Genomic DNA, 15,466 nt, shown 5'->3' with positions numbered 1-15,466 from the left:
TTTTATACTTTTTCAATGCTGAAGTTATGCTTTAACACTTTTCAGTCATGTTAATTTTATGATCTTTAAATATAGTTCTTACCAGTTTCATGGTTAGAAGTTTTCACATGGACGCTGACATATTGAAATTTAATCTGAGTCTCCTAAATGTTTAAGTAAAAACTAGCAAATATCAAAGCGTCTAAATGCCAGAGATTTCTACTTTCATTTTTAAAAAGCAAACATGGGCACAAATCAAGAGCCAAACTGCACGCTGTACGTGCGACATCTACCATCTGAATTAAATAAAAGTGAAAAGGAAGACTTGCTGACACATTTTGGTGCCAGTAGAGTTAAAGTGATGGGGAACAAAGGACCAATGGTTTGTGCTTTCTTATAAAATTTGAGCCACTTGCAGTGTATAACTCGTTGTAGATTATCATAATGTTTCTAAGATTAAGACTACTGTACATATTATTTCTTTCAGAGACATGCAGCATTTGCCTCATATCCTGATAATGAATCAGCTAAAAAGGTATCAAACAGTAGATTTTACTTCATTATTTGTTCTTGACTTACTTTTCATATATATATGATAATTGATTTGCCCCGTTTTGTTTTGGTTTTTGAAACTGTAAAACTGTTTTGTTTTTGTATGGGCTACATGCACTTTTGTCATCTGTATAGGCATTAACACAGCTTCACCAGCTGGAAGTTTTGGGATGTAAACTAGTTGTGGAGTTTGCAAAAAATGCCCAAAGTGAAAATTTCCCATCACAGTTAGAAAAAACAAGGTATGCACAATTGGATCTTGACTCAGTATTGTACATTCATTTCTAGGCAAAATTCTCTGGTTTATTTGCATTGTTACTTCTGTTATGTATTTTTTTTTTTAAGAAAAAAGACTGCAGATGGAAGCAGAGTTCTTCAAGAAACAAAAGAAGAGAATGCTGATGAGTATCTCCCAATAGAAAATACATTTAAAACATGGAGGTAATCCTTAAATTTGATTTTTTTTTTCAAATAATGGTATTTGCATTGAAAGCTTACACTCATGAAGATCCATGTTGTTAATTAAATCATATGGTCAGAGACGTGCATTGCTAAAGGTGATCAATCTAATTAAATTGTATAGGTGATTCATCATTTGTGATGTAGAGAAATAAGTTTCATTGACTTTAATTTTCACAGAATGGAGTATCCTAGGAATCCTAAACTACATTATCTGTATCCTCCTCCGACAGTCTCCATAGTAACAAATATCGCCAATGCCCTCGCTTCATATCCAAAGTTTTATGTTCAGGTAAGCACGTAACTTTGAGATATATATTAAGAATATGTTAGAATTGGATGCAACAAAACAATGAGGGAAACAATCTAGATATACTTGTACAATCTATGAATAATTTCATGCAATCTATTGAATATTTCACATGTTATCATTGGTATAATTTTTGTAGGTTCTACATCTAATGAATAAGTTGAATTTGCCTGCCCCCTTTGGTCCTGTCACATCCACACCTCCAATTGTGAGTTTTTTAAAATTTCTGTATAGCAATCAAATTAACAAATGTGTTGGAATAATGATGGTGATTACATGATTAAGGACATGAAATACCTGTATAACTTTACATATGTTACTCATTTTATTGGGATGGATAGCCGGATGACAAAGAAGACACACACATGCTAGGGGCAGATCAATTGGAGGCAGAAGAAATGGAGGTTACAAGTGAAGAGGAATCTGAAATAGAAAGTGATACAGAAAACAAGAGGTAATTTCTCAGACATACTGGTATATCAGTCAAAATAATTTGATTTATATCTCATGTGAATAAAAGTTGGTGTACAGTTAAAAAAATAGGAAGAGAATTTTTTTTTTATTAAAAAAAAAAAAACATAAATAAATTCATTTATAAGATGTTAAAAGCCATCAGCTAGCTACTGGCAGGTTGTTTTACAAGCCTTTTATTGTAGCAGTGTAAGTGTGAAAGAAGGAACTGCAACAAAAAGGCCAATGAAAAGAAAATCCAGGTTACCAAAGAAGAGATTAAAGTTAGCTCCCTTGGTGCCCCAGACGGAGACAGTATATGCCAAACCAGTACAGGGGATAAGTACACAGGATGTCTTCGAGCAGCCAACAACACAAGTCCAACCCAAAAAGATTGAACTCAAACTCCCAGAATTAGTCAACTCCAAAGAGGGAGAAACAGGTTGGCAATTTATGAAATAATGATCTGCAGTAAGCAACATTTCTTGATTCAAAATAGATCTATACATACTGTATTTTCATCATAATGTGTCAAATGAAGCACTTGGCATTGATATTTTCAACCTTTTTATATTTTAACCCTATTTGCCACCATCCTCTATCTCAATGGATTTTAAACAAGGGCAACTAAAAGCTGCCAAATACGTGTACATAACTTTAAAACTAAAGTTAATTAGGTTTGTGTGAATTTATAACTGGGAAAAATTGTATTTCAGTTCTGAGGGGTAAAAATGGCATCATTTTGCATACAGTGCATATAGACTTGTTTCACAGAACTTTGTATTTCCTTATTATTCTATTGTCAGAACATCCGGATCTGTTGTCAATGGTAGAATCAGCAGAAGAGACAGCAGCAGACGAGACTGGGGAGAGCGGGTTCGGAAAAATTGAGCCAGTAGAAAAGGTAACTCTAGTTCAACAAGATGATACTTATCGTAATCATAAAGGAAAGATAGTGTATGTTATTGGCATGCTAGAAAATTTCTTGACATTTGCAAGAACATTGTCATGAATATTTGTCGCCATAAACCAGTTCTTAAAAAGTCTTCAAGATCGTCAGATATTTGGTTAAGATTATCTCATAGACCTTATTGCAAAAATTATTCAGTGCGAGTTAATCTAGCACTGTTAGATCACAAATAAAGTCAAGGTGATATAAAATTTGGTATACAGTTGTGTGGGTTTTAGAAATATGGGATTAAATCTTCATAAAACTTACACAGATAAAAACCATTATATTTATTTACGTGTAGTAATCTTTTCTTGTTCTTAGCCTCCACCAGAAGAGGAATTGAGAGAATCAGATCTACCATATACTGTAGACCCCAACAAATTCTTGTCTCTTGATGACATCAAAAATGGCAAAATATCCAAGTCAGGTATATACTTGTACTCTGTCTCTTATGACCTAAAAAAAATTGCAAAATATCCAAGCCAGGTATTTAATGTACTAACTATATATTCAATAGTTTGTTCACTATCTTAAACCAAATGAGATTTTATTTTTGGTCTCTTTATACTGATCATTTTTTTTTCAAATGATGTTTGCACCATTTTCATTGTAGTACCGTTCATACATTAATATGTGCAATTACCAATTGTTTGAATATTTCATTGAACTACAATGTGTTTCAGAAATGAAGAATTTCTCTGTCTTCAAGAATTATAAAAGTGGGGAGATTGCAAGTCGGTTATACATCAAGAATCTTGCCAAACAGACAACAGAACAGGTAAACATTACATGTACCTGGTACATATTCCTCCTGTTCAGTAGATGAATTGCCATACATGTATAACATACTCTTTAAAGGAACAGATTAATTGAGACTTAGAATACAATTTGTTTTCTACAGTAAATATATGCTGAATGCAAGTATTTTTGTTCTTTTAAATTTTACCCAATTCTTCCAGTCTTATTGTCAAGGGGGTATACATATACATTATTTGATATAAAATTGGACTTAATTAAAAAACAGAAGTTTTTAAATTTTTCTCGTTGGGAACAAATGTGTTTTGTGAATATTTAACTAATCATATTCTTATTCTGGTTGGTATGAGTGTAAAGTAACCTCTTGGAGTACTAGACTGCATTAATTTATACTTTACAGGACCTTGTAAATATTTACGGAAGTTTTGTCAACTGGGATAAAGAACTGGAGAAAAACATGTAGGTTTCCTTTTATTTATCAATTTTCTTTATTTACATGCACATGTAAATATTAGCATTATCTTTTGTGCACCCTATATGCACTCTGTACTTTTACATGCATCAGTATGCAATGAATTTCTTTTATGAATTAGATTTGATATCCGTCTGATGAAGGAAGGAAGAATGAAAGGGCAGGCATTTGTCACATTTTCCAATGAGACATCAGCACATAAAGCTCTCAAGGAAACCAATGGATTTGTACTCAATTCTAAACCTATGGCAGTGGTAAGCAAGAATGCACCTTCATAATAAGTCTAATATAGTGTACCAGTTGTTTTAAATTGATAACTGTAATAATTATTTGATGAAACACTTAATGTTGTAGATTGTTCTCTCTAGGGCGCAGTAGAATGACAATTTATAGTTTGGTTTATACATGCATGTTTTACATATTACAGCAATTTGCAAGATCTGCAAAAGCAAAGGAGACCAATGAGAAATCTACAAAGAAATGAATTCACCAAAAGAATTTTCATAAATACTCTCATAGAGCAGGGATGCCTTTGGTACCGTTAACAAAGTCAATTCAGCCGTGCCATAGAACTAAATGAACAATGGCAGAGCCAGTTCACAGCGTTTGTGAGTTGAAGATAAATGTACATGTATCTATTCATTAATGGAGGCTTTGTGCATATTACAATAACAGTGTGTTTGAACCGAGAGCTGCAGATGTGAACTTTGAGATGACATGCATTTTGAGTTTCAAGAGCACTCAGGAAGCTTCAAATAAAGTACTTGATTACAAATGCAATAAGTTGTTATGTTTTCTCCTCAAAAAGTTAATTTTGAGTTTTTCTGGCCAAAATACTATGCAACAGAGTTTTGCAACTGGAATAGCAGAATTTAAAAGGGGAATAACTCAATATTTTTTACTGAAAATTTAAATGTGTCAGTCATGTAGTGTTGCTCTAGTGAGTGATACAGCTCATTGACCTTATAAATGGTAACATTTTTACAAAAGTTGCAAAACACTTCAATTTTCATTTGCTTTACAAAGCAGGACAGAAAACCCACAGCTTACAAATTTTAAAAATATTAGAATTCAACATCTTTTTTATCACATTGTACATGTAGATGTTTCATTGTTTAAAATGAATCCAGATCATTTTTATGTGCACCAACTAGAGATTAACTTGGCTAATCCTTATATATAAAATCACTAAACTGTCATTTTGACTAAATATGTCATGATATGAGGCATATATAAATACTTTCAAGAAAATTCTGAAACATGTCATAGCAAACACAAATAAGAAAGAAATTTCATTATTCATTTTTTATTTGGTGCATTCTTTAAAACTTACACAATAGATCACATCTTATTTTATAGTATACTTGTACACCTGAACAAGTACATATATTTTTATCACTAAAACACAATATATAATTTGCCAAACCGGCGAACATAAAACAGCTCATAAAACATCTTATGTGACTTCACATCATCATCACAGAATGACAGTGTGCAGATTATTTCTGCACTTGAGTCACAAAAGCTTCACAATGTCCGAACATTCTTTGAAAAAGTCTCTGGAAACTAAAACCTGTTGCAATAAATGTGTATCACATACACTAAAAAGTTTTGTTTAGTCCTGTTTGTTTTTATCACATCTGAATGGCTATAAATATGTTAGCACTCTTGCAGGCCTTTCTCCTACGGTTGATTATCATAAACTTTCATCGCTTTCTGTGGCATGTAACTGAAATTCTCCCGAAGCTTCATCAACATGCTCCTCCATTCTCAGTAAAACTGTAATGAAAACTGAATGCAATCAAAATGTGTCCTGTTGAATAAAATCTAAATGGAGTATTTTTCATCAATCTGTCATGTAAAATAGGATAAGCATATGGTAATAGAATCACATTATATACATGTAACTCTATATCAAATATTTTAACATCGAAATATCTAACCCTGAATCAAACATTTTAACACTGAAATATCTATTAATGTCCCATTGGATGCATGTACATACGGTACAAGCATATGGAATATGAACAATTCTTTAAATATAACTACTAAATTTATATGTAAGTCAGCTTTCATAAATAAACCAATGATTACTGATCAATGTAGATAGAGGAAACCAAGAATAAGGCATCCATTTACATCAATTCAATATTTCGAACCAACCAGAATCATCTATCTGACTCTCGTCTTCATCTGTGGCATAGCGTTTGTCGATGGCTTCCTTGATTTGGTTATTGATACCTTTGGGATCAAGTTCCATTGCCCATGAAAAGTTCATTAATGCCAAATGTGTATTACCCAGTTTTTTATGAACCTAAAAATTAAATGCGAAAATTTAACATGTTTCAAAAAACAGCTAAAAAAAAATTCATTTTGTATTACATATAATTAAATTTATTTTAATATCAAATTTAACGAAGAGTTGTTCTCACACACATGGTCACAAAATAAAGTATTTATACCTTCCCAATGAGGAAATATACGAGAGATTCTTTAGGGACAATCTGTTTTAATTGCTCTAATTCTGTTAAGGCCTCCTGAAAAAAAAACCAGACATACAATAAACATACATGTAAATACAGAATCCATAAAACCAAAATCACCACGATTTGTATACTGTTTCTGTAGTATTATTTGACAGTAGATGATAGATACCTTGTGTTTATCACTGGAGAAGAGGATAGAGGCTCTGTGGAATCTACACAGTGGGTTTTTAGGCTCAATGGAAATAGCATTATTTAGGGTTATAAGTGCCTTCTCTGATTTCTGTTGCGCATGTTGAACCTGCAATTAAAACCACATTCAATCAATTTGAAATAAACTGCAGGGGCTTAAATGTACACACATACCTACATTCTGTAGCATATATGGTTTAAGAATCTGTGTAAAATTTGTTTACTATAATGTTCAAAATGAATAAGGTATGATTTTGGGCAAACTTTGAAAATGAACTTACAACTCCTATATGACAGAGAAGGACAGGACTCTTGGGGTTGATACTAAGGGCTTTCCTGAAGTGAACTTCTGCCAGACTAAATTTCTCTTGTTTTTGATAAATCATTCCAACACCATACCTGAAATAGTTGTTTAATATAATTATTTACATGTAACTGCTTAAAAATCGTCAATGATATTGTCATGGATATTATTGTCAATACATCTTAAAAATGTTGTAATTTTACAAGTACAAGTATTATTTCATATTTACCATGCATTATAATGCCTTGAGTCAACTCGAATGGCATTCCTAAAGCAGGACATGGCCTTATCCAGTTCTTCAGTAAACACATACTCATGACCCAATAAAGTGTAGGCATAGGCAAATCCACTGTCAATCTGAAATACAACACTTCACATAGTTATTCGTGTATTACATGTTACACAAATACTTTCAATTTTTTATTGAAAATTTTGACTTTAATGATGAAAATTTTTTCTCTAGAGTTTAGACCCACTTTTTTTTTAACTTGATACTTTCAGCATTCCATTTGATATTGCCATTTAAACCATTTATGAAAATGTGTATCAATTATCTTTTTTCTTGAGTTTTTGTATGTACATGTATATTCACTTGTTTTTTCATATCATTGCCATCAATATTATTACCTGGATGGCCCTCTGGAAAAATTTAATTGCTGTGTCATGTTCTTTTTGTAAACTAAAACAGTTTCCAGTAACACACCATGCCTGCAAGAAATAGATTGAACAAAACAAATAAAATACCATCAGATATAATTCATCTCAAAGAAAAAATGCAAAATATTCCATACACTGTTAAGGTGTAAATACATGTAATTGTCTATGGAATTTGTGAGTATCTTTCGAAATCCACAAGTTTTCTAATGTACAAATATTGCAAATTGTACCATGTGTTTATATAGCACATTTCAGTGGTACAATGTATCATTTCGATGTGTCGTGTAGATATCTAGGTTTACATGAATAATAATGTACACTGTAAATGTAAGTACATATGTACCTGTGGCGAATTTTTGTCCAGATCAGATAACTCCTGAGCTAGTGCAGATAGCTCCACTTCCTTCTGGAGATGCCACAAAGCAGTACTGTATATCTCCATGCCCTCAAAGTAATAGGGTTCTTGCAGCCTCATATCAGAAAAGTATTTCTCCGCCTATTGTGGACAAAAAAATGCCAAGTTTATGTCTTTACACCAGAGAGCCTTATTGGTAGAATTTTCAAATAAATATTCAAGATTTCAACCAATGAGGTCAAAAATGTACCCATAATATCAAAGTTAAAATGTGACATGTACATTTGTATTATGATTAACAATAAGATAATTAACAATTACCTGGGAATAATCTGCCAGTTCAAAATATGCTCTGCCAATCTTACTCCGCACAAAGCCAGTATTGTACTGGTGCAAAGGTAGTTCTTGAAATGTCTCTATGGCCTTTTTACACTCAAACTGTGATAATGCCTGAATAGCCCGTCCAATGCATTGCAAAAGGTTTAGTATACCCGCTAAAAAAAAAAATAAATATCATAATGAATAAAATTTAATGAATAGGCTGCAACAAATAAATCCAAAAAGAGATACATGTACTGACATGCTTTGTTTGCAAATTGTTCAACTTCCATTTAGTCAAAATTATGATTATTTTAAATCATTTATCACCGTTGGTGCCTTTCAACTGTATTAATTCTAAGTTCTGTCCCATTAGCTATCCTTTACTGGCACAGTATGCAGTTGTCTGCATATTACATGTACATGTAACAGAGATGCGTCTTTCACTTACTAAGTGACTGTTGCTGCATTTGGAATATCTCTGTCTGTGTTGGAACCTCAGGGTTGATCACCGGTTTGATGTCTAACTCGGGCTTCCTCTCGATACTGAGCTCTTGAGATTTAGTGTTCTTTGTTTTAGATTTCCTTCCTAGGGTTCGAGTCGACTGAAACCTTGATTTATTTCCCTGGCTTTTGTTATTTTCCTGGGGGGAAAAAAGTGAATTAAATTAACCTTTATTGCCATACTGCAATGTATTTTCTCTACTGATATCAAAAGTAACATTTACATCACCTTACCTTTACAGAACTAGAGTTATTACTACCAAACAATCGTGAACTTCTTCTGACTGGAGGCGGATTGTTCTGAATTCTGTAGTAAAAATTATTAGAATGTGATTATGAAAAAGCTATGAATATCGTTAATTCTTCACACTTAAAATTGGAGACAAAATTCAATAACTAATTTTACACTTAGTACATGTGTTAATTAATTGGTTTATAACCTAGTCCGCTTACCCTACAGCTGGTTCCCTTGAGGCATTGTTGGAGGCTGAGGTTGGTTCTCTCGTGTTGTTAGTCCCATTGTTGACATTAAATACTGGAGGCTTTATTGGCAGTGCATTCTGATTTCTTCTAGTTACTGGCTGTACACAAAAATCATAAATATTTTTTTTTAAACATGTCTTTAGATATGTACATCATAATGTGACAAGCAAATTTTTTGAATTTCATCAATTTTTTTCATATATTTTAATAATAATGTAAAAATTGAATTTAAAAATCACCTTTTTTGGAGCCTGAAGGTCTGCCTGGCAGTTGACTGGAGGGGATGGAGTAAAAAAGGGCAAACCAACCCGTGGTTGATCTGCTGAGGGAGTGATTGGTAAAAGACCAAAACTACAAAATCAGACACAAAATATAAAATCAAACATGTTCATCATCTCAAACACTATATTTGTTCCTCACTTCAATCTAACACAAATATCAAATTTTCTAATTGCACTAAAATTACACACCTGGGTGTAAGAGGACTGTGAAAGAGGGTTTTCTGGACTGACTGGTCACTCATCATCACATTCTCAGTGCGAGGCTTGACTTTCTTCTTTGTGCGCGGACAACCGAAGATGTTGGCAGGGGCTTCCTCAAGGAAATTCTCGGGGGTGACTGAGATTTGGGAGACAGAAGGGGGCAAGGGCTGAGGGGTCTGAAAAAGGTAATGGAATTATCATTTTAATTCATCACACTAAATAAAGGAACATGTTAAGATTATGTATCAAACAAAGATAAATCAAAAAAAATTTGCTACCTGATACAAATTTATGTTTCTTAAGAAGTATTGTGATGTAAATTGAAATTTAATACTAGAGAGTAAATTCAAGTCCTAAAGTGAGACTTTCCTATGTTTCGTTTTCTTTTTTTATTCCAATCATTTTACAAACTTTGTGAGATCAAATCTAAAATCACCGTTTAAAAAATTTCCATTTCTCTCTCTCTCTCCCCATCTCTCTCTCATCTATGCAGTGCCTTATACTAATCAAGTCAATACACTTATAACCATACTTCTAGGACATTTGTGTCGACCTCTGTACAAGCTTGGGGGCCGTCTAACACCGGGGTAAGGACATCAGTGACCTTCAGAATGGGGATCGGGGCCTTGACGGTAGTGGAGGTTGTCACAGTGCTAGGTACTTCTGTCAACTGCATGACCGGTGTGGACTGACTCTGAGTAGGAGCTTGAAAGACTTGAACTGGATCAGATTTGTCACCTACAGAATCCAATAGAAAGAACATGAGGCATTGTATATCAGCTATTGCATTAAAATTCACGTAATTTTCGTCACCAATAGAAATTAGTTGTAAAGAACATAAAGCAATCTCGGCTATAACATTCATAATCGAGATATGCTACTGTTAAAGAGTAAAAGAGAATAACAGAACTTACCTAGTGAACACAACCTTTCAAATCCTGACCACAATAGTGGATTTAATTTAAGAGATTTCTTGTAACACTCGGCAGCTTTTGAAATTCTTTCTGTTTTACTGTAAGAAAAAAATTCACTGAAAGCTATGAACTGGTAACTATCTTGTTTTCTAAATCTACATTTCTGTCATAAATACTTTAAATGAAAGACAAAAATAGTATCACAACAACAGAACCCTTTTACCTAAAAATAGCACCAAGAATAGAGAGAGCATGACAGGACATGCTCCCAAACTCTGTTTCTATTTCATCCACACTTTTTGCTTTAGAGAATATATTCCCTGTCAGAACTTCTTCAGCTTCAGATAATCTACAACAATGGTTTGATATCAATTAATGCTTTAAGAAACAGAAAAAAAAATGGGCGAGGTTACATAATAACTGTTGTCATAAATTCATCTCATATATATCGAAGTTACCTATGTATGTTACCAGGATAAAAAAAAATTATTCTTAAGCTTGATTCCTAATAATAAGTTGTACATCAAAATATCTGTAACCACTTACTTGTATTACCAGGATAAAATAATTATTTTTAAACTTGATTCCTAATAATAAGTTGTACATCAAAATATCTGTAACCACTTACTTGTATTTATACCAGGATAAAATAATCATTTTTAAACTTGATTCCTTAAAATAAATTGTAGATAAAAATATCTGTGACCACTTACTTCCCTATATCCATACAACAGCGTGCCATGAGGTATTTACACTGTGGAGTGGGGCAGCCCTGTTTCTGGAGTAGACCATAGGCCTGCATTATATGTCCAGATCTGTAGTAACATGTGGCAAGCAGGTACAGGGCTTCATTGTTAGAGACTGAAAAAAGTCAAACAAATCTCTAAAAATCTAGCAGTCTGCACAATGCAAGATATCATAATTACATACTTTAACACTAATTAAAGAAGTTGGGGGGGGGGGGGGGGGGGTTATTAGATAGCGCAATTGCCCATTTGGTTTAGTTGTGAAATACAATTTCAAATTAATTTTTCAAGGTTACCTAATGACTAGTGCTACAACCACTGAGCCATTTCAGTCACAACAAAGAGTGTTGATTAAATGCTATATCCGACATTGGCCATGAATTTATGAACTTGTATTATTTTTCAAAAAAGTTGAATTGTTGGGATACAAAATGATATATTTTTAATGTAAAGTTGGTCATATCTCCACATTTTGTTGATTGAAATCGGATTGTTTTCCATTAGACCTTATTAAGATTATGATGAAAATATGGAGCACAAGCCCACTCTATAAATTTAAAGAAAAGACTTAGAAGTTCGAAAAAAGACACTATTTGGAGGTTTTGATACCAATATGCCAGTTTAAATCAACATATTCCAATTATTAATCAAATGTAAGGGTCATAAATCGATGTTAATCTAAATATACATTGTTTTGAATAATTCTTTTTTTTAAACTATCAGATTTGTCAATATTTTAATTTTGCAGTGTCTAATCCATCCTTATATAGACATTTAAAACTTACACGCCTTATCCACCCAACTTTATTCTTTGTAAAAACCTGCTTAAACACGATCCCACACATACTGACATCCATAAATACAGTATTCACCTGGCATGCGAGTATCAAATACCATTATAATAACCACTAACTAATGTCTAATGCCCACACTTATCATATTGCTAACTAATGCCTATAGGTTTCCATTAACAGGCTTAATTATTACTTTAACACTTTCTTTTAAAAGGCTTTTTGATTTGAAATTTAGTTTCAAGTACACAAAGGTATCATTCAGGTGATAATAACAACACCTGCAACCTTGATTAGCAAGTGCTGAAAGTTCAACTTTGAATAAACAGTTATTTATTTAAACTACAATGCAGTGAAAGAATGTGATGGGTTTTTATTTTTCATTTGAAATAAGAAATCAATGAGCTTTTTTTTTTTTTAATATTTATTCTTGTATAATCCATATCCTGTCCTGAGTTTACTACATATTCTTTTACCCATGCCAATTTGTTTTATTCATTTCTTAGGGGTTCCAATTAACTTATATAATATAAATGGCTATGCATGGCAGGGGATATTCTCACAGCAGGACGTATTTGTAATGTACACTACTTGTCAAGGTTACACATGCATTTAATGTAGCAGTAACTCACCAGTCACCAAAAAACATATGTTCACGCCTGTTACTATTTTGCTGTTGCTAGGTAATAGTATTAAGGAATAAATTGTTTGCTAGCACAGTGTTAAAACTTGAAACCTTGAAAAATTTGACAGTCAACTAAATACATTTTGCTTAAGGTGGCTTACTACGCCTTGAAATATTTTCTCATATCAGCAAAAAATTACTTAGATAGATAGCGGTTTATAAGCTCAATACCTTAACCTCTGACCTACGACGATATACAACCCAATCAAACAATATAAACAGTTTAACAAATCATTTAAATCGCCATCTTGTGACGTAGTGTTATAAAAAGTCTAGATGAAGTGAGGCACCTTAATCTTTTTTCTAAATTTTTTATAATTACTTATTCAACTAAAGCACAAATCAATGCACATGATATTTCCTTTTTTTAATAAAACCTTTTATAATGCATGATAAAAGAGTTTTATTAATTTTTTAACATCGAGGTTTGGCATACCTTCAGCAAACAGTCTTTCTGCTAAGAATGTTGCATCAGCATAGGCATAATGATTTAATGAATCCCAGATAGCAGCCTACAAGAGAAACAATACATTTGCATAATTATACATATAGCATTACTTAGGTTGGCATGTTTGTCATCACAGAAGGTAAATGTAGCAAAAGTAAGATCAAAAGTAGTCTATAAAATGTTGATAAATAAGATTTGATATCAAATACTATCTAAAAGAAACGGTTAACTTTTTACAATTTCAGCATATCTATTTTTTTAACTTTTCCACTCTGATATACAAAAAACCAACCTTTCATTCTTCTATGTAAGGATATTAAGATGCAAACTATGATACTAAATAAACGTTGCTATGCTTAATATGTGGCTGGGATTCGTTGTATTTCAAATGCATATCCCATTTTTTTTAAATATTATATCAACAATAGGTCGATCGCACTTAAATGTAAGGTCTTAACATGATCTATCCATTTCACTTACAAATTTTATCAATGAATTAATAGTACAATTTAAGTGAACATAAAAATTGAAATATCAGACAATGGGATTCGGGTATATCACAAAAGAGTACAAACAATGCTAATAATTTTATAGTAATTTGTAAAGGTAGCGATTTGTAAGATACCTCTATCTTACGACGCCTTACAGGGTAACAGAATACTTTCCTCCCATTTCGCACAATATGAAAACTGTTAAAATATCAAATATTTCACCATTTAAAAAGGAAAACTTTGCTAATATTACCTTTACAGGCTCCAATAACAACATTTTTACTTCTTTCTGATACAATCCGCCATTTATTATGGGGAACTTCCGAATGTCACGTGACAAACATATTGGAGAAAACCCAACTCAAACGGAATTGATTATTTTCGTATTTTTGACAGGTATATTGCTTCGGCTTTTGTTCATTGAACTGTTGAATAATAATCCAAGTCGGGTGTCATGTTAAAACAAAGATATGTTTTGATAATTACCGTGAATCTGTCATTATAAGATATAGGAGTCACTCATTTCATATACGCGATAACAGAGGGGACTACTAAAGATACTGGCATAGTCCAATGCTTTGTGCCATTTAAGATAGTGGTATACAGGTAGGTACAACGATGAAGAAAAAAAAATGGAAGGACAGTTCTTTGCTAAACAATACAATATTCATGTCGTATGTTAGTTGAACTGACTACATGAGCTTATGAAAAAAAACTTTTAAGAGTTAAACAATGTTAAAATCATAGGTTTATTGTATTTAAATGTATTAAATATTTAATATTTCGATAAAACCCTGATCGAAATTATTTTTTTTTTTATGTGCGTTGACTTTTAATTTTGTTTTCAAAGTGAGTGATCTTTTGAAGTGCAATGTAACAAGGCGCTATATACATTTGTATGCTTCAAGATATTGTCACGTTTCTCTAAAATATTTTTCACCAATTCCTGTGATGCACGACAGACACGATATATATAGATTCGTTTAACAAAAACAAAAAAACAATACCCAAGAGGGGGATATGCACATCTCAAAAATATTGACTAGGAAATAAAGAATATATATATACCGGTATAGACTTTGGGAATCTCGCCGCTTTATGTGTATGATGTGATGTTGTACGATATGACACGATACCGGATACGATATATTAAGTATAAACGTATCATCTCTGATGAAACATCTATCATATTCGCCATGAGGTCTTATTAGAGTATTTATTTCAGACTAAAATCAGTCTGTACTAATTTATGACGATTTTGATGGACCTTTTCTTTTTTAAATGAATTGCTCCAAGATCCTTGAATCTGACTTGACGTCTTTTGAAAATGAAGTTTAGTTCAAAATATGGGGGAAAATATTCAACTTTAATGCTTCATCGATCTGACTGGCCTTTGAGTCGCTCAATTTTCCGTTCGAAGTTTTTCCAATAGATTCTCAGACGAAGCTTCGGAAGCTTCTTCTGCATCTTTGCTAGCCAATGGCTTTCGGTCCACTCCGCCCCTCCCTATAACCCTTGGGTTTACGGGGGGGGGGGGGGGGCGGAGTGGACCGAAAACCCTAAGCAAGCGACGATGCAGATGCTGTGACAAATATTATCAAGTTGGCCTTTATATGCATTCAAAATACAAAAAAAGAAAGTCAACGGAATTAATTAATGCAGAAATCACGAATCAATAAACAA

At 32.7% G+C, this 15,466-nt stretch overlaps 2 protein-coding genes across 3 annotated transcripts; one reads left to right on the top strand and one right to left on the bottom strand.

Annotated features, from left to right (window-relative positions):
* Nucleotides 1-189: 189 nt before the first annotated feature.
* Nucleotides 190-4,814, top strand: LOC128192494 (RNA-binding region-containing protein 3-like). 2 transcript variants are annotated; one of them, XM_052865215.1, is made up of 14 exons: nucleotides 190-361; nucleotides 467-514; nucleotides 667-773; nucleotides 877-972; nucleotides 1,171-1,282; nucleotides 1,440-1,508; nucleotides 1,642-1,754; nucleotides 1,960-2,192; nucleotides 2,557-2,654; nucleotides 3,024-3,129; nucleotides 3,386-3,480; nucleotides 3,859-3,917; nucleotides 4,052-4,184; nucleotides 4,358-4,814. In XM_052865215.1, the coding sequence occupies exons 1-14, from the start codon at nucleotides 224-226 to the stop codon at nucleotides 4,412-4,414; spliced, it is 1,464 nt and encodes a 487-aa protein (XP_052721175.1). In that variant the 5' UTR covers nucleotides 190-223; the 3' UTR covers nucleotides 4,415-4,814. The 2 variants fall into 2 exon arrangements, with proteins under 2 accessions (XP_052721175.1, XP_052721173.1); XM_052865213.1 differs by having other exon boundaries at nucleotides 1,957-2,192; nucleotides 4,358-4,811.
* Nucleotides 4,815-5,605: 791 nt separating this feature from the next.
* Nucleotides 5,606-14,110, bottom strand: LOC128192493 (cell division cycle protein 27 homolog). Its single transcript, XM_052865212.1, has 20 exons — nucleotides 14,037-14,110; nucleotides 13,281-13,356; nucleotides 11,336-11,483; nucleotides 10,846-10,971; nucleotides 10,623-10,720; nucleotides 10,241-10,446; nucleotides 9,697-9,884; nucleotides 9,466-9,577; nucleotides 9,197-9,324; nucleotides 8,978-9,050; nucleotides 8,691-8,883; nucleotides 8,243-8,415; nucleotides 7,910-8,062; nucleotides 7,537-7,617; nucleotides 7,139-7,266; nucleotides 6,887-7,004; nucleotides 6,586-6,714; nucleotides 6,393-6,467; nucleotides 6,094-6,244; nucleotides 5,606-5,709 (listed from the first exon to the last, which is right to left on the bottom strand). Exons 1-20 carry the CDS (start codon nucleotides 14,058-14,060, stop codon nucleotides 5,627-5,629), a joined length of 2,463 nt encoding a protein of 820 aa, XP_052721172.1. The 5' UTR covers nucleotides 14,061-14,110; the 3' UTR covers nucleotides 5,606-5,626.
* Between the last annotated feature and the right edge of the window lie 1,356 nt (nucleotides 14,111-15,466).

The sequence above is a fragment of the Crassostrea angulata genome, chromosome 7, assembly GCF_025612915.1.
Source record: "Crassostrea angulata isolate pt1a10 chromosome 7, ASM2561291v2, whole genome shotgun sequence".
Classification (NCBI taxonomy): Eukaryota; Metazoa; Mollusca; class Bivalvia; order Ostreida; family Ostreidae; genus Magallana; species Magallana angulata.
This window is presented reverse-complemented; position numbering and strand designations above follow the sequence as displayed.

What these genes read in the sequence shown, in the direction of transcription:
- LOC128192493 (XM_052865212.1), bottom strand. Translation starts at nt 14,060, where the DNA reads ATGTTGTTATTGGAGCCTGTAAAG. An exon ending in ATTCTTGGTGCTATTTTTAG is followed by an intron (nt 10,721 to 10,845) that starts GTAAAAGGGTTC and finishes TTTTTCTTACAG; the next exon opens with TAAAACAGAAAGAATTTCAA. An exon ending in TCAAGGGAACCAGCTGTAGG is followed by an intron (nt 9,051 to 9,196) that starts GTAAGCGGACTA and finishes TTTTTACTACAG; the next exon opens with AATTCAGAACAATCCGCCTC.
- LOC128192494 (XM_052865213.1), top strand. Translation starts at nt 224, where the DNA reads ATGGGCACAAATCAAGAGCCAAACTGCACGCTGTACGTGCGACATCTA. An exon ending in AGTGATACAGAAAACAAGAG is followed by an intron (nt 1,755 to 1,956) that starts GTAATTTCTCAG and finishes CTTTTATTGTAG; the next exon opens with CAGTGTAAGTGTGAAAGAAG. An exon ending in ATTCTAAACCTATGGCAGTG is followed by an intron (nt 4,185 to 4,357) that starts GTAAGCAAGAAT and finishes TACATATTACAG; the next exon opens with CAATTTGCAAGATCTGCAAA.